At 46.9% G+C, this 22,434-nt stretch overlaps 1 protein-coding gene across 2 annotated transcripts in view; it reads left to right on the forward strand.

Moving 5' to 3' along the window:
- The first annotated feature begins 333 nt into the window (after nt 1–333).
- Nucleotides 334–22,434, forward strand: part of WHRN (whirlin) — a 104,104-nt gene continuing 82,003 nt past the window's right edge. For both annotated transcript variants that reach the window (XM_064378618.1, XM_064378626.1), the window contains exon 1: nt 334–951. In XM_064378618.1, coding sequence (XP_064234688.1) covers nt 334–951 — 618 coding nt within the window. The remainder of the gene's footprint in view (nt 952–22,434) is intronic.

Below are 22,434 nucleotides of genomic sequence, written 5' to 3' on the forward strand. Positions count from 1 at the left end.
CCTCCGGAATGTAGCTGCTGACTCCGCGCCCCTCAGACTCCAGCCGCAGTCTCCGCGACCTCTGGGCCCCAGCAGCCAACTCCTGCATCGCCCAGGAACCCGCCGACGTCTGCGCGTTCCCTGGCGGATTCCAGGTTCGCGCCTCCGGGACTCTAGCAGCGGTCTCCGCTACCCCCTCGGATCCAGCCACTGTACCTGTGCTCCCCAAACCCAGGCTCCAGCCGTCGTCTCCGCGCTCCCGGGGATCTAGCTGTTGCGCCAGTGCCCGCGAGGGCAGCGCCACCCTCCTCCCCCCGGCGCGCGCCCTGAGCCCGCCCGGGCCTCAGTGGGGAGATGAACGCGCCGCTGGACGGCCTGTCGGTGAGCTCGTCCTCCACCGGCTCGCTGGGCTCGGCGGCCGGGGCTGGCGGCGGCGGGGGTGCGGGGCTGCGGCTGCTATCTGCCAACGTGCGCCAGCTGCACCAGGCGCTGACCGCGCTGCTGAGCGAGGCGGAGCGGGAGCAGTTCACGCACTGCCTGAACGCGTACCACGCGCGCCGCAACGTCTTCGACCTGGTGCGCACCCTGCGCGTGCTGCTGGACAGCCCCGTCAAGCGGCGCCTGCTGCCCATGCTGCGTCTGGTCATTCCGCGCTCCGACCAGCTGCTCTTCGACCAGTATACCGCCGAGGGCCTCTACCTGCCCGCCACCACCCCCTACAGGCAGCCCGCCTGGGGTGGCCCCGACGGCGCGGGACCTGGGGAGGTGCGCCTGGTGAGTTTGCGGCGTGCCAAGGCCCATGAGGGCTTGGGCTTCAGCATCCGTGGGGGCTCGGAGCACGGCGTGGGCATCTACGTGTCGCTGGTGGAACCAGGCTCTCTAGCCGAGAAAGAAGGACTGCGAGTCGGGGACCAGATTCTGCGCGTCAACGACAAATCCCTGGCACGGGTGACCCACGCGGAGGCCGTCAAGGTAAGGCTGTGATTTGGAGAGGAGTATGGGCAGAGTATGGACAGAATGGCACAGCTTCTTCAGTAACTCCGTGCTGTGTGTCCTTAGGCGAATCACTTGGCCTTTCTGGGCTTCTTTTTCTTTTTCTTTTTTTTTCTTTTCTTTCTTTTTTTTTTTTTTAATACTTTAAAACAAGAATATATAGCTTACAGAGCAAATAGCTGTCAGTCACTGGGAATGTAGTGATGCACAACGGACATGGCGCTTGCCTTCGTGAGGCTTAAAGGCCACTGCAGGTGATAGTATGAAATACTTGAGCAAATGTATGGTTACAATGTGTGAAAAGGCCTGTGGATTCGTATGAGCATTAAAAGAGAGAAAAGGTCTGCGTGGCATCATTAGGTGGCCTTTGCTGCTGCCATTCTGTACGTTTTTTCCCCTGAAAGAAAGTTTTGTTAGCTCTTAAGTGGCCCGAGGAGGCCGTTTGTGTGATCCACAGCGCTCTGGCTTGACCCGGCTGTTTGTGGACCGGGCTGTGTATCCTGGAACAAGTCACTTGCCCTCTCAGGACCTCTTGTTCTCCACTTGGAAAATAGTGCCACTGGACCAGATAAGTGCTCCCTAACCTTTTTGAAAATGAGATTCCTGCCTGAATGTCAAAAATAAATTCCCCAGCCCCTGAGATTTTGTCCTCTCTGCGATCTGTTAATTGAGAAAAATAACCTCATGACAACAAGCTTCCAGGAATTTAATCATGCTTTTTAAAGGAGTGTTTGTGCTGGCCGATCTCACAGCCCAGAGCTACTGAAAACCAGCTGGAGTATGATGGGTAGTGTTGGGTCCAGGGTGGATTCCAGGATCCCTTGCAGGCATTTCCCCCATTTCCTCTTCCCCCACCTCCTTTGTGTGCAAGAAGTAAAGACTTTGGGGAAAAGGGATAATAACACATGCTCCGCTTCTGCAGAGAAATGCTTCTCAGGGGTTGGACTGGCCTGTAAACCCCCCACTCCCCGCCAGTGCAGGTGTTTTGAACTCCAGCTGAGGGCCTGCTGGCTACTGGGGAGCTCCTAGGCAGCACAGGCCACGGTTACTTCCTCCTGAGTGCCGTTCAGTGACCTGTCTCCAGGTGAGTCTTGAGCCGGCGCCCTGGGTGTGCACCTGATGTTGGCTTCCCTCATTTGCTTCCCAGCCCATCAACCCCTTGAGGCTTTCGGAAACTTCCTTGCAGCTTCTGGAAAAAGGTCGATCGGTTTATACTGTTCCAGGGTGCAGTGGGCGAAGCTCATTGTGAGTTTCGGTGCAACGATTCCTCTTCCTCCATGTCAACCTTTTCCCTTTGTTTAGCATTCCATGTATTTATGAAGAAGTAGTCCATTAGCCTTGGCCCTAAAAGGTCTGGAGTTCCCAGATGATAAATTTATACACTAAAGATACTTGATGCAAATGGTCATTTATAAATGTGGATTCAATTTTAGTGGCAATTTAAAAAGACTTGGGTAACTTAACGGTCACAGGGTGATAAGGTGATAGGCTTTGGAAAGGCTGTCAGTTACCTTGGGCACTCCAAACAGACTGTCCCTTCAATTTGCACCCCAGACTCAGCCGTGCCATAAGGGTCAAGCTGCTTGGCTGTGAGTTTCAGTTTACCAGCAGTGCTCCCTGCCTGCCACCCCCGCCTCCACCCCTCCACCACTTCATTGATCCCGCTCCAGATCTTCTCTCTGAACCTCCCTCGACAATACCATGGTGCTGTTAAACTGTGGCTCAGAGCAGCACCGGCCTTTTGCTCGTTTATTTACTCTTGCTGCTTCCAGAGTAAAACCGAAACTCTCCATGTGATAGTTTTTGAAGCCTGAGAATGAATCCATGCTGGCAAGGGAGAAGTCGATAGGAGCAGAGCTGTCCTTGAAGTGTGGGAGCCTGTGGCGCAGGAGGCTGTGCGAGCCCAGCGGCTCTGTGTCTGACTGTCATTTTCCCATCAGAGGTGGCTCCGTTGGCAAAATGAGCTCTTGCCCCAGGGTCACCCCTCTTCTAGCCATGGTGGGACACATAACCTGCCTGCCATGGACCCCTTTGGACCCTTCAAAAACAACAGGCAACATGGACAGCTGCTTTGTGTTGTATTAACACTCCAGGGGAAAAGAGGACAGACTTTTCTTTGGTGGGTGGAATTTAAAACGGAGGAGGTGGAACTTAGTCCTTGAGTCCAGGGCACTCCAGGGCACTCCTCGTGTAGTTTCAGGGACAGTTTAAAAGACCGCCTGGAGAACTGTTGACACATTTCCACAAAATTAAGAGCGAAAAGTCCCTTAAGTGAAAGCCAAAAGAGGCCTCAGCTTTTCTACCAGGCACAGACTGCGCTTAACCAGGATTTCTCTACAGGGAACTAATATTTGTAAACCGCAGTGCTGCAAGTCACCGTGTCGGGGGATTTTATGGTAAAGGTACATTACTGTTAACTGGACTTCAGACTTTGTTCAAATTTCACCAGTTTTTCTGCCTATGTCCTTATTTTGTTCTAAGATACCACACTGCATTTAGTAGAAGATGTGTTTTCAGTCTTAACAATCTTTATTTGTTTTCCTGCGATGAAAGGTGGGGTGAGGGGGAGGAGATCTTCTGGGCTTCCCAAATGGAGAGATTCAGAGAGAGAGAGAGAGAGTGTGAGTGTGTGTGTGTGTGTGTGTGTGCATGTGTGTGACAAAAATTAAATTTTTAGGAATCAAGTTACCTAAGAGTTTATGAATAAGGGAATGTTGCAGCTTTTAAGAGTGGGTCGAGCAAAGTTTTTTCCACTTCTCTTTCTGATAAATAAAGCATCCATTATTACCTGAAGCAGTTCAGTGAGGATTTGATCCTATATCCACTGGGGCTTCCATCCCTCTCTTGAAACCCATTTGTGAAATCAGCAGTGACAGGTCCAGATAAGGCAGCCCATTTACTATTTGCAATTATGTTGAAATGTTTGATTTTTGAAAAAAAAAATCGATATCTTGAATGAACAGGAGCCAAACTCATAATAATAAAAAAAGTAGATCTTTCAAAGGTTTTCAGCCAGATGTGCTTGATAAATTGACCAAAGAGTCCACAGACCAGGAATGCTGCCTTAGGCCCTGCAGCACACTTGCTATGTGACCTTGGGCAAGTCACTGACTGTCTCTGTGTTCCAGGGTGGATGGGCCAGGAGCTGTCCAAATTCCTTCCAGCTTAGACAGTCTGTGATTTGCTTGATATGTGCTACACAGAAGGCATTTAGAATGTCTAATCTGATGTTTTCCTGTTCTTTTGAAATTGCTTTCATTTAAGGCAGAATCAGGAAAGTTGGCTAAGGATTGGGAGATGAGAATCTTGGCACTCTTGTGTGGCATCCTACTAAATCAGGAAATTGATGGGTCATACACCGTACTGACGAGAGCTTGACTGCTGTCTCTTGACCCACGAACACCAACCCTGGTGCTATTCCAGAGAAAATGAGGAAACAATAGGATTCTGGCACAAATAGCACTGCCCTGGGAGCATCCAAAATCAAATTCATTTGCTCACTTGCTTTCTGAATCCCCTGGTTGTGTGGGTAGCAGAACACAGGGTATCCAGGTACTGCTGTGATATGTGTATGTATGTGTGTGTTTTATCTCAATAAAAGTTAAATAGCTTCCTTATGGCCTCAGCACCCCCATGGGCAAATTCAAGGAGCATATTAGAATTTGAAATATTCCAGAAGTTAAAAAATGTTGCTGGTGCTTTAATTAGAATGATCACACCCTCCCTCCCTTTGCATAATAGCCTGAAAAGAATCTGTCCATATTAATAAAAGACATTATATTTGGTCCAGTACGTTCTAAACGACACAATTGTCCTTTTTCCATTGTGCATGGTTAGCTGAAGCCATTACAAATTATTACCACTTCCAACTCCATGTCTGAAATGTCGGTTCTCTCCCGGTCTTGTTCCTGTGTTCCAATTTGGAAACCATGGCACCATGGCGTGCGCAGACTTTCCTCTGGCCCTGCTTTCAATCTTGGGTCCTGTGAGTCCTGCCAGCAGTGACATGTGGAATAGCTCACTTATTAATAAGCCCATTATTGAGTAGATTCGTGGCCGCTGTGTAGCCAGAGTGTGATGCAGTACATTGAGAGGGTCCGTTTCTTGTGTAATTTAGTTGGCTCACTCTTGTGTATTTAGTTGGCTCAAGCTGACACTCAAGGTTTTAGAAAATTATGATGCCTAGGTAGGACTAAATCCTTTTTCATCTGTTTAAATCAAAAAAGCATTTTGTAGGGTGGAAGAGAATGCCCTTTAAAAATAAAAAAGAATCAGTGTTTTTATAGAAGATTCTTTCCTCCTGACTTGAAGCTGGACATGAAAGAGATAGAGAACCACACCAGCACTAGTGTCTTGTTTTCCTGTCATTTTCCTCTGCTGATAAACCCAGCGTTGTTTATTACTTGCCATTGATTCATCATTTGGATGGAGCTGCAAAGATAAGTGTGATCCTTTAACCCTCCCCTCAAGCCCCGCACCAACCAATGGGATTGTGTGTGTGCCTGCTGTCAGCCGCACCCGCGGTACACAGCCGGCCTGCACCTGTGAGTAGCTGCAGCCCCTCGCTCGTGTGCCTGTCTGCTCAAGCTTGAAGCACATGTACAGTCTCCTCAGAGTCATAATCCCCCCTCCATCCTGCACAGGGCTTTGCACTGAAGCAGGCGTTCTTAGGAGATTAGGCTCCAACTGGTGATTTCTAGCAAGGTTCTTTTATGACCTGGAAGAGAAGCCTTGAGTTTATACTTCTCAGGGACCCCAGACTAATCCTCAGCCAGGACCGGAGAATCTGATTTGAAAGAATGACATTAAATGGCTGGAGGTAGCTGGAGGCTGAAATGCAGATCTTTCAAAACTGACTTTTTTTCTTTTTTAAACTCCTGAGGAAGAATCTGATATTAACTCTGAACTCACACAGATTTCTAATTGTGCCCCAACGTAGGGGTGATTTTTAAGATTTTTGTGCTGCTGACATTGGCCTTTTACTTTTAAAGCCTGGCAAGCAGAAAGGGTGCCGAGAATAGGAATCAAATGCTCTCTCCATTCTTTTCCTATGCGTTCCTGGTGTCAGCTGCAGGAAGCAGCACCATGGGGCCAGTGCACTTGTGGTTATTTATTTATTTTTCAATAGACTGTTTTTTTTAGAGCGGTTTTAGGTTCACAGCAAAATTGAGCAGAAGATACAGAGATTTCCCAAACACTAGACACATGCTAGCCTCCCCCATTATCAACAGTTGATGATCCTGCATTGACACATCATTGTCACCTAGAGTATGTCATTTACGTTGCACTTGCACTGTAACCTTGCTTTAGTGGAAGCCTGTTGGGAACAGGGGAGACTGACATTAATCAGTACCTACTACGTGCTGGGTGCTCTGTCCCTCCTCTTCCCTTTCCTATTCCCCAGGGGAGGCAGGCAGGTAAGGAGGGTCATGCTCAAGGACATGGAACTGGGGAGCTCAAGGTCCCCATTGGAATTGGGAACCCGGTGACCTCCCTGCCTGGACCCCAGCCCAAGGGTTTTGTAGTCAGTCTCCTGGAAGAGACCACCAGCCAGTCCCCTTACTAGAAAGCATGGCAGATGTCACATGTTGTGTTTGACATTTGGGGCCTTTTAACAACCACCCAGAGGCCGGGCACGGTGGCTCACACCTGTAATCCCAGCACTTTGGGAGGCTGAAGTGGGCAGATCATGAGGTCAAGAGATCGTGACCATCCTGACCAACATGGTGAAACCTTGTCTCTACTAAAATAAATACAAAAATTAGCCGGGCGTGGTGGCATGTGCCTGTAGTCACTTGAACCGGGAGGCAGAGGTTGCAGTGAGCAGAGATTGTGCCACTGCACTCCAGCCTGGTGTCAGAGTGAGATTCCATCTCAAAAAAAAAAAAAAGAAAAAAAAGAAAAAAAAAGAACCACTCAGAAACTTATCTTTACCAAGGGAAGGGGTCTGAGACCTACATATCAAGGGAGAGTGGTGTATTTCAGCCTGTTCCATCATCGGACAGAGCCATGCGACCATACATTCTCTGAGCAGTGCTTACCTCATACAGGCCTGTGGCTGATACTTGGACATCAGAGATGAACAGGACGTGACCTCTGTCCTTGGGGGATATAGGCCCATCTGTGGCCACAGGTCACCCAGCATTTAAAGCGAAATGAAGTTCTCATGCTTCTGCATCCCTGCCACCCTCTGTGAGGTAGCGCCCCACCTGCCCACTCCTCTATCCTTTGTCCTGGCTTTAATGGCCTGCAACCCATCTGTCTCTACTAAAAGGACATTTCTTTATGTCTGTTTATGGTCTGCCTCCCCCATTACAGGTTTGCTTCAGGATAACCAAGATTTGACCTGCCTTGCTCATTCACATATCCCCAGCTCTTGGCACACAGTAGGTGCTTTAATAAGTAAATTAATACTTGCCAAATAAATGGAATGATCTTGCTCCTAATCCAGCATTAGTGAGTTCAGAATTCCCCAGCTTCTGCGAGTGAGATCTGAAGGAAGTCGGTGTGGTGTGTGGTAACTTTGTGGGTGCTAGATAAAAACATTGAAAAAAGCCACAGACTGTAGTATTTGCTTTACCACCAAGCTGTGTGGCCACGGGCAGTTCACATGACATCCTGAACCTCAGTCTCTGGAGCTGTGAAATGGGCATAGCTACCTCCTACTTGCCTCCTTCCTGGGTGGCTGTGGGGGCCAATGACTAATAGGTGTGACTACATTTGGAACCCTCTGCTATTTGAATGTAAGGCCTTTTAAAAAAAAGTGGTCTGTGCCTGGATACTCAGTGGCTGTTCTCATCCCCTGAAGCCCAGATCCACCGTATAAGACCCTTTCAGCTAGTTCATTTGTCACTTTGCTCTTAATTTTCAAACCACATCCCCAGAAGTGGGTTATTTCAGCAGCCTGATTGTGTCAGTGATTCCAAAATAGAATCATTTATGCATTGTGAAGCAATCAATGAACCAATTTTGGGTGAGATATATCTTCTGGCTTTTGGGTTTCTTTCTTCCTTCTTTGTTTTGAAAAAACAAAAACCGTTCAGGTTTCTAGAAGCCCAGCATTTTGGGTGAAGGCCAGGTTTCCAGTATGCTTAAGAGCTGCTTTATTCTCTGGGTATGCATAAATGGATTTATTTTTTCTTCCTTTTTAATCCCAGCACCTTTGCTTCTTTCACCGATTGAGAATTTGTGTTCCTTTTGCTAAACTGGCTGTGGCTTTGCTTCAGTTAGCAACCAATTTCGTCATGATTTTTTCTGTCCACCTGAGTTTCCTAATAGCATCCTCTCAACTCTGAATGCAAAGCAAATATATCAGCCTTCCACAAACAAGTCCCCAAATGTCTCTTTCTTGGATTCTAAAGCTGTAGGCTGCAGGGAAGTACAGAGTAAAATGATATTAAAAAAAAAAAAGTGTTCCCAAATACCCAGGTGTTGGAGCCTTAGAAGTGTAATTTACAATGTTAGCTTGCTTAAGAATTAACAAGCTCCCCAGGCAAGCCTCAATCATGCTAAGATTTGGGACACACTGTCTTCCTTTAGGATTCCTCTACCCCCAACACTCTTTATCTCCATAAAGACTTGACCAGAGAGGTGGACCCTTCCTGTCTCCGTCCTTAACTATTTTGAAGCAAGATTCCACTTGTGCAAGGTCAACTGATATACTGGAAAATCTGAGTAAGGGAGGTATGTACCCAAGAGGTTAGAGATGGATTTTGGAGATGGACCTGGGTTCATCTGACAGTGTAACTTGGTTGTGATCTCGGGCAGGTCCCTTTACCTTTCTGTTACTCAGATGTCCCACCACCTAGTCCTCACAAACAGGTCAGTGTTGCTGTTGAACATCAAAAGTCTGGAAAACATGGCAGTGGAGGTCCCTCTGCAAGCATTGTAATGAAAAATGGTATGGACTGCATTTGCTTATCTTTGAAAGTCTTCTGTTATGCCTAGTTTTTTTTTTTTGTTTTTTTTTTTCTATTTGGTTGGATTTTTTTTTAGACACCATTGGAAGAAAATACTGAATTCAGGGCCCTTGTGATTCACTGTAGCTGTTTGAATTGCGGGGTCATTTACTAAATGTAGTCAATATCCCCACGTAGACAGAGTTTCTTTAAAAATGTAATTGCTCCTATTTGGCTTTTGGCATTGGCATTTTTGCTTTATAGCAGTAATAAAGCCCAGTGGTTGAATAGAACTGTGTCCCCCTCCCCCCACCATCCCTTCGGATTATCTGTGGGTGGCATACCAGACAGTTGCATGACCCAGAGTGTGACAGCTTGTCCTCTGGATCAGCTGCATCCATAACTTTGTTCCCCAGCAGCTTTCCCTGATGGCCTCCCCAGGGGCCCTGATGAGGAGGAAAAGAAGGTGGCTGTTTTTAGAGCCCATTAAAGCAATTAATGCAGGTAAAATTGGTGATTTGATAACATGGGCTTCTGCACTTGAAAAAAACCTTGTAATTTATTTGAACTACATCTGAAAAGGTGTACTAAGTCTCATTAAGAGGTTTCTGATTAAGAAAAGAAATGTGGTCCAGCTTTCAGAAACTAAGCTCCCACGTAGATAGGAAAACTTCAAAAGTCAGGGAGGAGATTTTCCTTCTGCCACGTCCATTCTCCTGTCCTTATACGGAGGGGTGGCATCCTTTGTAAGTGTTTGGACCTAGTGGACCCTTTTCCTTTTCTTCGTCTGTCTCCTGCCTCCCTCCTCTTTCTCTTTAGGGAGCCACACATTTCTCCCAAGTTTTCCCCGACTCTCTTGAGCCCTCCTCCCTGCAAGTCCTACTGATCCTGAGATTTTTAAGTCTACTTCAGAGGCCAACATACATGTACAGCTGTCCTCAAATTTCTCTTTCTCCAAATGTCTGCATCTCCACCCATCCTCTAGCCTTGTCTCTGCACAGGAGCTGTGCCTCCTTTCAGTGTATTCATCTATCTTTTAATTGCCTTCTCATGGTACCTTCTCTCACCCTTAAACTCATGGACATTTCCCAAGTTAGTAGGCTTCACCTTCTCTTCTTCCCCACTTTCTCCTACTTGAGTGTTGTACCAGCCCCAGGGAGGCTGGACTCTCCAGGCTTTACTTCTCTCCAGCATTTTGCAGACCACACTCTCTCTTCCCCATCATCACCGTCGCCACCGGCACTGCCCAACTGCAGCAGCCTCCTGACTGGCCTGTCCGTCTCCTGTCTTGCTTATCAGCCCACTGGTCTGATGTCCATCCTGGTGACAGGGCGCACTCTCTAACTATGTATCTCATCAAGCTGTGCCCCGCCTACAACGCTGCTCTTGAGCTGGGAGCCTGCAGGGCAGAGGCCAAGCTCCTCAACCCGGTGTTTGGGCTGTCCATGCTCTGATCTTTACCTGCAGGCAGTCCTGTTCCCCAAGTTGTGTCCACTCTTGGCCAAGCAGGCAACATACTCTCCTCTGAAGTAAGGCTTTGACTCTGCACCTGTTAACACCCACTGATCCTGTCAGATTCGGCCTCAGTACACCCTCTCCAGAGGACCTGCCTGCTCACCTTGCCACTGTCCCCATCCCCAGGAGCCTGCTCTTCCCTCCTGAACCACCCCCAGTGTCGTGGCCTGTCTCACTTCTCTCATGACACAGACAATGCATTTCTTGGTGTTTTCTTCTCTTCATTGCTCATCGTATGATAATAAGCTTTGATAGAGGGCTTAGAGTGAGCCAGGCACTGTCCTCAGTGTGTGTATAAACTCAAACCTCATAACAACCCTGTGAAGTTCAAAGTAGGTATCATTTTTATCACTTTGTTTTCCAAAATTGCCAAGAGTTTGTCACTTGCCAGTCATCACAAAGGTGGAAAGGGACAGAGCCAGGATTTACACTAGGTTTTGTAGACTTGAGGAATTGCATCTTTGCCCCGACAGCAAAGAGAAGGGATGCCCCACCGTGCTCAAGTCTGAGCTTCGAAGCCCTGGGTTTCCAAGCCTGGCTCTGCCACTTTGTGGCTGTGGGTCCTTGAACCAGCTTCCTAACCTCTCTGATTCTCAGATTCCTCTTCAATGAAATTGTGATGGGAATAATAGTGATATAGCAGACAAATTACTTACCTTCCCTGTTCAGGTTTCCTCGTCTCTAAAATAAGGATACTGATGGTTGTGCAGATAATGTATTAAAGCACTGGGTGTATCTATTGGTCTGAACATTTGATGGTAGTTTTCTACGTTCAAACTGCTGTGTTGGGATATGTTTCCTACCAGATGCTGCTGCTCTTCCTGACACTGTAGAAGGTACAAAACAGATAACACACAAGATGCTTACAGTACTTAGTGCATTAAAAAATATCCACCATTGGGAATCTTCTGTGACATCACAAGCTCTGTGTGGGTTTCACCGAAATCCCCCACTGACATCTCACATACCCGCCTGGGAGAAGACACTGAGCATTGGAAGAGGAAGTGACCCATCACAGGCACACAGTCAGAGGTGGCAGGACCAGGATTTGAACACAGGTATTCTGGCCTCCAGAGTTGCCTGCTGATTGCCAGGGCTCTCGGCTGCTTCTAACAGAGAAGCAGGGCATACAGCCCAGCCTGGTGCTGGCAAGAGCAGTTCAGTAAATGTCCATTTCCTCCCTGAGTTTTTTCCTTGTGGAAATGACTTTGCAGCTATTTGATGAGAAGACCTGGGCCGCGGCCGCCTTGTTCTCTCCTGGGCACGCCGTATGCATTTTATTGACTAGACTTCAGGAGCAGAGGTGGCATTGGGCACTTCTTCCTTTTTGTTTTTCTTCTTTTTCCTCTCTCTTATCTCTCTCGCCGTGCCCTGACCTCTGTCAGGTTTTTATTTTGCGCGTTGTCCGTGGAAATTCCCTGATAGATAACTGTAACCTCAGTGCAACCCCCAGTAGAATAAACTGGTGACTTGTGAAATTATCTCATTGAATGGTGGAGTCGCTGAATTCGTCTACACTGCCAGATCAGCACACTTCAAGGATGAGAGCAGGGTCTCTCTCCTAGGCCTCATGTAAAATGCTTGTGGTCATCAACCCTGCTGTCACAGACTGGACAAGTTAAAGGGACATTTTGTTTGGTCATAGGAAACTTGTGGAATAGAGGAATTTGTCTAGGTTCTTAAAATAAAATGTGTTTCTTTCCTTCCCCTTCTTCTTTTTTTTTTTTTTTTATTTAAAGAGATAGGGTCTTATTCTGTTGGCCAGGCTGGAGTGCAGTGCTGTGATAATAGCTGCAGCTCTGAATTCCTGGGCTCAACTGGTCTGCTTGCCTCAGCCTCCCAAGTAGCTGGGACTACAGGTGTGCACCACCACATCTGGCTAATTTTATTTATTTTTGGTAGAGATGAGGTCTCACTGTGTTGCCCAGGCTGGTCTCAAACTCCTGGGCCTAAGTAATTCTCCTACCTCGACCTCTCAAAACACTGGGATTACAGGTGTGAGCCACTGTGCCCACCCTCTTTAATTACCTAACATGTATGGACTTAATTGTTTTTCTTTTTCTGAGACAGGGCCTTGCTCTGTCACCCAGGCTGGAGTGCTTCGGTGCGATCCTGGCTCACTGCAGCCTCAACTTTCTAGGCTCAAGCAATTTTCCTCAGCCTCCTGAGTAGCTGGGACTACAGGCTCATACCACCATGCCCAGCGTGGTGTGTGTATATATATATATATATAGTGTGTGTGTGTATGTGTGTATTTTTCTTTTTTACAGATGGGGTTTCACCGTGTTACCCAGACTTGTCTCGAGCTCTTGGGCTCAAGCAATCCACCCACCTCTGCCTCCCAAAGTGCTGGGACTGCAGGTTCAGCCACCACACTGGGCCTGGATTTAATTTTTAGAACTTGAAAACCTCAGAAAAACACCAAAGAAAACCTTCCCAAATCAATAATAATTATACCCACTCACCTACCCAGAAACAATCACTGTTGACAATTAGAGGACCCTGTGTGTCTGCGTGTGCATTTATATTGGGAATTCTTCTCCAAGCTGCCATTCTGAGCATCAATATCTAGCTTACTTGTTACACCAAGCGAATGTATCATGACTATGTTCCCACCTTGATAAATGTTTCTACAGTGTGATTTTTAATGATTGCATAATATAGCATAGTGAAGAGGTCCATGATTTATTTAACTAATTTCTTCTTGTTAGACAGTTTGTTTTTTAATATTATCCATATTGCTGTGTTGAACATCCTTGCACATTAATCTTTAAGCACATTTCTAGTAATTCCTTGGGCTGTCTTTCTAGAGGTGGCATTGGCTCAGGGGAGAGGCATCATTTTAAAGCTTCTGATTAACTGTTGCCAAACTGCTCCTGGGAAGGAATTTGTTTTTTCTATTCCCTCCCACCAGCGTTTAATAGCACTTGATGTTCTTCATTTTTCTCCAGCCATGCCAACACTGGGTATTAGATTTCTTTTCCATTTTTGCCAATCTGATAGACAAAAAGGTATCCAGTTTTAATTTACATAACTAAAATAGTGAAGTTAAACTCTTTTTTGTTTTTCAAATTACAAAGCTATTTTTATTTTTTTTTGAGATGGGAGTCTTGCTGTGTCGCCCGGGCTGGAGTGTAGTGGCATGATCTCAGCTCACTGCAACCTCTACCTCCTGGGTTCGAGTGATTCTTCTGCCTCAGCCTCCTGAGCTGGGATTACAGGTGTGCGCCACCACTCATGGCTAATTTTTTGTACTTTTAGTAGAGGCAGGGTTTTACCATGTTGCTTGACCAGGGTGGTCTCGAACTCCTGACCTCAGGTGATCCACCAACCTCAGCCTCCCAAAGTGCTGGGATTACAGGTGTGAGCCACTGTGCCCAGCCAAAAGCTGCTTTTAGTATTTTGGGGTGAGCCCCACAGGAATAAAAAACACTGGGTAGGGGTAACCCTGTCACTCCTGGGAGTGACCCGGGGGAAAGAGGCCACCTGAGGGGAAGGAAGTCCAAAAGGGACCCACCGTAGACTCAGAGCGAAGGAAGCCATCAGGGCTGGGACCTGTGGGCCCCGCAGGAGGAGACGTGGGTGTGGTGGGACTGGCTCCAGGCACTCAGGCAAAGGGCAAGAGGGTTGGAATGAAGCACAAAGCTACTTGGGTTCCTGCTGCTTCCTATTTGCCTCTTTCTGCTTGTACTGCATCATCTCCGAGTCCCTCTGTTTGCCGGCAGCAGCAGAAAGCTCGTCATCTGGGTGCTTTCCTTTACCCAAGGCACGCTCCGCTTTTTCATGCTCTTCTGGCGGGTTCCCTTGCTGGTTACCACAGGTCATGGTGATGGCCGCGGCTCTGACCTGCCTCCGTTGCGTCCCCTCATTCTGTCCCACGTTGCAGTGAGGTTAAACTCTTTTACATGTTTATTGTTTGTGTGTGTGCTCATGTATTTACATGTATATATTTCATGTATAACTGATTGATATCCTATCACAAGAGTTTTATATTTCAGTATCATCAAATCTATCATTATTTTCAGACATCGGCTGAGCTTTTTAGGAAATGGTTGATTCATCCACCTTGAATTCAGATTTTTCACCTGAGGTTGAATTAAATTGGAAGGCCATCACCTTTTCAACTGAGAATTGTCAGAAAGTGATGAGGGACGGGGATATCAAGAGTCTGGGAGGAGACTAAATCCCATCAACGTATCTACTCGTGGACTGAGAAAATGATATGGACATAAACAGATATTCCTGATGGATCTCTGTGCTTCGGACATGGATCCCAGAAAACAAAATCCTCCATTGCAAACCCATCAGGGGTCATCTTGAGTGAATATATATATGACTCTGAGAATCTTGTTCTTCCTTAAAGAAAAAAAAAGAGAATAAATAGACAAAACTTAAAAGAACATTTATAAAGCAATTTACTTAAATTATAACAGACTGAAAGCCAGGCTTTGAGGATAATTGAAGAATTGCATTAAAAAGGAATCAGTATCTTTCTGGAATCTGTTCTCTCCTCATCTTATGAGTTGTTTTGCAAAGGGGTGGACAGTCTATCTGTCACTTTCTTGCAGATTTCTTGTAGCATTATCCCCAAGGTCAGGATTTTATCCCTCTCTTTGAAGGTTTATGTTTTTTCTTTTCACACAGCCTTAACTCACCAAGACATTTAGAAGCAATGACAGAGGAGAGCAGGGACTTTAAAATGTCAGGTCTTTCTTCCAGCCTCTGAGATCCCGCATCCCAGCATGGGAACAAAGGTATCCTTCTGCATCTTCACACTGAACTCTTGGAGAAGGTCAAACTCTTAAAGAGGGTAGAAGGAATGAACAGTTGGTTTTTATATCTTTTTTAAAAAAACTTTTTCTTTAAATGTTCTTCTTTCCTTAAATACTCTCCTATCCAGCCGTTGGTTTTTAAAAACCTACTTCGTGAGGCCCAAATTAAAGGCATATTTAAATAGCATTAAAGAAAACCAGAAAAGGGGAGCAGACACCCACGTTCCCATCCTCCTAACTGGACAGCGTGCATTTCTCTGCCATCTCCCTTGGCCTTTATTCCTGTGCATTCACATTTCCTCAGTTGTCAAATCACCTGCTTCCTTGCATTGCTGTTTTGACGTATGTTGTCGTTTTGTTTCATGATCCTTATGTTGAACTGCATTTCATGGCTGGGTCTTGGATGGTTTCACACCAGTGGTCTGTGGTCCACTTGATTTACCCTGGGATGCAGCAGCTTAAGGAAGTGAGGTGGCTGCACAGAGCCAAAGCAGATGGGCCACGTTGTGGCATGGCTGTGTCGCAGGTCATGGCCCCTGATGAGCGCACAGATGTTGAGGATGCTACTGTGAAGCTACGGTTCTTCGAGAAATACTAAATTCTTACCACACCTCTGCCCAGTTATGTCATCATTCCTAAATAGTATAACACTTTCTGGACTTTTGTTTAAGAGAACGTTTACAAATGACATGTGTTCTTAGACCACACTCAATAGCTGCAGAGCCTTTCTATAGAGTGGAGGGAGGTAGGAGGAGAAAGCAGAATGATTGCCCAAGCACCTGTAAAAAGGATCTCCATTGCCAGTTGCATAGAAGAGGTGTCTAATTCTAGAAATGTGCTTTGATTTTAGTGTTTATTCACTCACTTGGCAATGCTTTTATTGACTATCTACCATGTGAATGGTGTAGTTTAACACTCATTTAAAACTCTACATGTTATTTTATTTGCTAATATGTTTATGATTAAGATTCTTTAGTCAAAAGTAGTTGAGTGAGTTAATCTGAAAAGCACTTCATTTAAAAGGTAGAGGAATCAGAAGTGATCTTGGAAGGTGCCTTTGATGGGAACAGTTTTTAATATTGAAATTGAATTCTGAGCCCCCTAGCAACCAAGAGAAATTAGTGGATTATTTCCATTCTGCTAGAGAAATCATCGGTAACTTCAGGAGAGGTAAACTTCTTTATTGGTGTTCAATTGCAAGAGGAAAGCATTCTTGCATTTCTTTACTGTCTCTTTACGTGGAATCTCTCACCATCTCCTGTGTTTTCTAGTTTTTGGTACATCTGTGATCAAGCCAGAACAATTTCTCACCTTCCTGGTCAACTGAGAGCGGTGTAGATAATAAAATAATCATTTGCATGAGTAAGTATGTTGAGATGTGTACTTTCAGGGACAGAGCATCACGTGCAAAGGCCTGAAGTGGAAAAGAGCTTGGAGTACTTGGTCCTGTAAGAAAGCTCAGGTGGCAGGGCAGGAGATGAGGCTGGCCAGGCATCCGGGCTGGCTGTACAGGCCCAAGATGCACTGTGGGGAGTTTTATAGCAGAAGCAATGGGGAGAGTTTGGGGAAGGGAAGGGCCAAAGTCCACTTATATTTTATAAGCATCCTCTGGCTGCTCTGCAGTGACTGGGCTGAGAGAGGAGGTTGGGAAGCTGCTGCAGTTAGTGGTCCCTGTAAGAGGTAATTAACACAGATAAAAATGGTACAGATGGAAGGAGCTCGGAAGACAGAGTGCTAATTAGGGTTTTACTTTCTCATGACATTAAAATATGCTACTGAGGCAGAGTCCGCATCACCAATTTCTGTCCTCCCTCAAAGCAGGGCTAAATGGGAAGGGACTTTCCAGTCCATGTGGCTGGACCCAGCACCTGCTCAGGGTTCAAGACTCTAACAGACTTTCTCTTGTTTACCTCCTGTAAGGCCCATGTCCTCTTTAAAAACCCTCCCCTGTCTGTCTTGGGCCAAGATGTGGGATTGGCCTGGTGTTATCCGAACCCCTTTAAACTGCTGGGGAGAGGACCGTGGAGAGCAGAGAGAGGGTCATGAATATGGAAAGATCAGGATCCAGATCCAAGCCCTGCCTTTTATCCTCTTTGTGACCATGCGTAGACCCTTTACCACTTGGAATCTTTCCTCCTCTGTGCAGTGGGAAGAATAAAACGTGGCATCATTGCTGTAATTTTGCTGTTACTAATGCTAACCACTATTTGCCGAGCACCTCCTGTGCGCCCTGCCCAGTGCAAGATGCTTTGTGCACATCTTCTCCTTGGTCCTCATTCAGTTTGCGTGACAGCTCCATGAGCATAGGCGTTATGGCCCCTTTTCATAGGTGGGAACACTGAGGCCAGAGAGGTTAAGTAACTTGTCTAAAGTGTCATTAAGATAGGAAGGGGTTGAACACTGTTTGAGAATGACTTTCTAGCAACTGTGCCTTCCACTGGGAAACCCTTTGAGGGGGTCCACACCCTAAGACACTGCCAGGTTACCCTTTTCACTTTGGTGCTTTGCAATGCTTTAGGGCCCAAGATTTAGCCCCCAGATGATTGGAAGATAGAGCCAAGATTTACCTAAACTGGGAGATTTTTGGAGCCTGTGGAAGAAAGCACGAAGGAGGGTGGATCTCTGCACCAGGGCGAGCACTGCCTTGGGAGAAGGACGTTGGGAAGCCTCCACCCAGCCCCATCCACATTGTCAGGGGAATTCAGGGCCTCTGTGGGCCCAGAGGACGTAGTGCTTCCCCCTGCAGGTAGATATAGGAACTACAAAAGGGATAGAGGCATGCCCCAGGGGACACCCTGGCCAAGAACCATGATTGTCCATGAATAAAGACACACTGCCTATGGCTTCAGGAATTCCATTTTTCTCCAGTCTAGGGAATAGTCTTAGATGCATGTGTGCTCCAAGATGGCACGTACAAGAATGTTCATCGCAGGTGATGGTGCTAGCAAAAAACGAGACACAGCCTAACTGTCCACTGATAGGAGAGTGAGAGTTCAGTGGTGGTGAGTCCCTTCCGGGGAATGGGATGTAGTGTGGGAAGAGATGAGCTTCATGTCATTGAACTGACAAGAAAAGATCTTCAAATACATTTTTAGCAGAAAAAAAGATGGCGCAGAGAACGTTCAGTTGCGAGTTGATTTATGTAATCAGATGATAAGCTAGTGTATACGTACATGTTTATAAAGTACAAGAGCAAGTCAGGAAGGACGGACACCACCGTGGATCAGTGGTTACCGTGGGCGGTGGGTGGAGACTTCCACTCTGGGTACTGGGTTCTCTCCAGGAATAATACCTTTTTTGTATCTCTTACCTATGTTCCAGTTGCTAAACATTTTTTTTTTTTTTTGAGACAGAGTTTCACTCTGTCATCCAGGCAGGAGTGCAGTGGTGCAATCTCATCTCGCTGCATCCTCCGCCTCCCGGATTCAAGTGATTCTCCTGCCTCAGCCTCCCAAGTAGCTGGGATTACAAGTGCCTGCCACCATGCTCAGCTAATTTTTGTAGTTTTTAGTAGAGACGGGGTTTCACCATGTTGGCTGGCTGGTCTTGAACTTCTGACCTCAGGTGATCCACCTGCCTCAGCTTCCCAAAGTGCTGGGATTACAGGCGTGAGCCACGGCGCCCAGCCGCTAAAACATTAACTAATTTAATCATCAGAACTACCCTGTGAGATAATACCTTTGTTATCTCATGTTTTTTTTTTTTTTTCTCCTGGGAATCTGGGGGCACGGATTGCTTAAGTAACTTGCCCAAGGTTACTGTTGGCAGGTGGCAGAGCTAGGATGGAATTCCTGCGGCCTAACTCCAGGACTGCGACTCTTAACCATACTTTCTTCGCTTGTCTCTCCACATTCCATGTGTATCTAAGGTGTTTATGTTCACATTAAGGTGGAGAAGTGTGGTCTGCCTGACTACTGATCTGAAAGAGAACTGCTCTTTCTGTGCCCTAATCTGAACAGATTCCTGGGGGCTATCTGGCATACAGAAAGCTCATTAAATATCTTGTTCAATGAATGAATGAATGGATGATTGGCTAAACGAATGAAGAGGAGCAGGGAGAGGTTCTAAAGGAAACAGAACATGTAATGTGTCTCAAGGACCTTGTCTTGTGAAGACAAGATCACGAATGTGACTCAGAGCCTATGGTATAGATGGCAGCACAATCACAGAAGTGTGCTGGATGCTCCTGGAGGACGGAGTCAGCCACAATCTGGGAAGCCTTTCTGGAGGTCGCGGGAAAGGAGCTGAGTGTTGAAGGCAGAGCAGATATGAGGAAATGTGGATTATAGAAGGATGTTCGTTAGAAAGAGGAAAGTTGGCGGACACATGTATTTGTGTCCATATAGATTCGAGGTTTAGAGAATTTCTAGGGCCTGTGTTTGGGAGAAGGAGCTCAGAAAGGGAATTAGCATGCATTTAGTACCTACCGTGTACCAGGTACTGTATAAGCAGTTTACAGTGTCTTAAATCCTCACAAGCGTTGCTTTTAATTTTATTATTGAGACAGAATCTTGCCATGTTGCCCAGGCTGGAGTGCAGTGGCTCGATCATAGCTCACTGTAGTCTCGAACTCTTGGGCTCAAGCAAACTTCCCACCTCAGCCTCCTAAGTAGCTGAGACTACAGGTGCACAACATTATGCCTGTGTACTTTAATTTGTTTTGTAGAGGTAAGGTTTCACCATGTTGCCCAGGCTGTTCTTGAACTCCTGGCCTCGAATAATCCTCCTGCCTCTGTCCTACAAAGTGCTGTGTTTGCAGGCGTGAGCTGCTGTGCCCAGGCAACAGTTGCTTTTTAAATGTAGAAACAGGCACAGAGAATTTAGGTAATTTGCTCAGTGTCACGCAGCAAGTCATCTGCAGAGCCAACCCCTGAACACACAAAGCCCCAGCTAGGCAAGGTGGGGCTGGGAAGAGCAGGCATGCATCATTTTTTCCTCCCTTCCGGGTCAGTTCTCCTTCCTGTTGTTGAGTCTCTGTTTCCAAAAAGAGAAGACCTTGGCCTTTGAGGTCTGCACCCTGAAATAAGCTGGGTGACTCACCATTATATGTCCTCACTTGAGACTTTTCTGGAACACCTCAGCACAGCGATCTGACAGTCTCGTGACCTTGAGGTCCGCCCCATGCTTGCCTTTGAACACAGGACCATATGTGTGTCTGCCGTGTTAACACATCCCATTAGTCCCCTACACTGTGACCCTCTCCAGTCTGTTTCTCACTCCTCTGCTAAGCAGAGAATCATGTCAGCCTGGCCTATGATTTTGAGGTTTCAGAGTTGTCTCCAAAGAGCTGAGTGAGGCATATTTGCCTCCTGAGAGCATTAGTCCAAGTAGCAAGTTATTAAGTTTGAAGACATACATATAATTTATATTTCCATAATCATAACGTACTGCTGGAATAGTCATCTGGTGATGGATAGTATCTTAGTCATGCTATCTGCTGGGTCAGATCGAGATTTCTCTCTGATCTGAGTTGGAATGCCCCAGGGTCAAGCTTCACCAGTAAACACGTGATAACGAGCATGGGAACACAGCACTCTGATGACCATCCCGGCATGTGGTGGGCTCCCCCCAGACATCACAATTTTTTGTTTCAGCTGTAGCTCATTGAATTCCTCAGTGACAGGCATTGTGCTAATAGGGCTCCCCTACATAAAGAGAAAGGAGAATGATGAGCTTCATTTTGCAGGAGAGAAAACAGATGAACAGAGACATTTGGTAACTTGTGTGAGATGGTACAGCTAATAGGCCATTGATTCAGGAAGACTGGTGGGTCCTGCGGAACTGTCATGGCTGGAGAGGGGTGTGGTTGATGGAGAGAGTCACCAACGTGCCGATGGATGTGTTGGATGTGACTTACCACCTGCAGGCAGCTTCCAACAAAGAGCAAGGACACAGCCATGGCCTCATCGCAGGGGCAGCCCTCTGACCTTCAAGTCCTTTCAGAGGTCTCCTGCTGCTGCTGATAGTGCGGAGTTGGGTGTGCATCCTGCCGTAACTGAGATACTCCAGTTGTCCTTCTGATGTTTTCTTAAACTCTGTGGAACCTTAGAGTCCCCAGGCTCTGGATCTGGTTCAGTGACCTGGTAGCACCACCAGCCAGCACGGTTCAACTGCTCACTCCTGGGATGGGCGAAGCTGAGGATGGTTTTCCAGGCCCAGAAGTCAGGTGCCCACTAGGCCCAACCCTCAGCCTGCCTGGAGTCTATCCCTCGGTGTCCCAGAGCCCCTGATCTCTCTACTTTAATGACCTGTGACCACCGTGAAAGCGAATATAGTCTTTCCTTCTATTCTAAATCCAACCCTGAACCAGAAAGACATAGAAGTTTAACTTGGAACAGGATCTTAGCAAACAGGCAAGACCAAGGCCTAGCAAGGGGAGAAGTAACCCTAGGACACCCAGCAAGCTGGTGGCACAACAGGGACCTGCTGGATCTCTGTCTCACAGGCTCAAGCTCTGCTGGCTGAGGCTACTTGCTCTGAAGGCTGCTCTGGTGAGGGAAGTAAAATGATGGTCTTGTGCACCTAACCATGGGTGAGGACCTTGCACTCCCTCGGGTGGCCTGAGCCTCAGGGATCAAGGTAGCAATGGTGGGTGAGTTTGAAAGGCTGGCAGGGTGGCTGCAGGGAGAAGGCATTACCAGCTTTGTTTAGGAAATAACTCTTCTGTTTAATGATGCCCTTTAGGTAAGCAAGCAATGGTTTGTAGAAATGGAGACAAGCAGGCAGTAGGAGCAGAGACCATCCCTCTCCCCTTCCCTGCAGACCCACACACACTTTAGAGACATTAAACAGCGATGGGTGGACCTGTTCCTGCAGGATTCTGATGGCCACTGCACCAAAACCATATCCCCAGAGCCTGCATAGATGTTGAAAATCTGTCTCAGGAATCTTGTTTATCAGTTTTGCCAGAAACATAAAAAAGCAGCAGAGGATGGTGATATTCTTGCTGTCCAAGACCCTTAAAAAGCCCATGTTTATCCCCAAAGAATAGTCATTATCAGAGGTAGACAAATGGTCTACACTTGAGTGGCTGTCTGAGTTTCTAATCCCCATCCCTGTAATGGGGAAACTGAGGCAGAGAGGGAAAGGAGGCACAGGGCTGGCCTCCTGCGCCCTGGGCTGTGCCTCTTGTACTTCTGTACCTTATGTGTTCCTTCCCTTCTTGGGGCTTCAGGATCCCCTTCTGTAAAATATCAGGGACGGGCAGCACATGGGAGACTCAGTGTCTTGGCCCAGGCCCTCTCCAGCGCGAGCTCTCCGTGGTGTTCTCATCAAGG

This window comes from Aotus nancymaae, unplaced genomic scaffold, assembly GCF_030222135.1.
Source record: "Aotus nancymaae isolate 86718 unplaced genomic scaffold, 86718_ANA_hifiasm-v0.15.2.pri h1tg000003l, whole genome shotgun sequence".
In the NCBI taxonomy this organism is placed as follows: Eukaryota; Metazoa; Chordata; class Mammalia; order Primates; family Aotidae; genus Aotus; species Aotus nancymaae.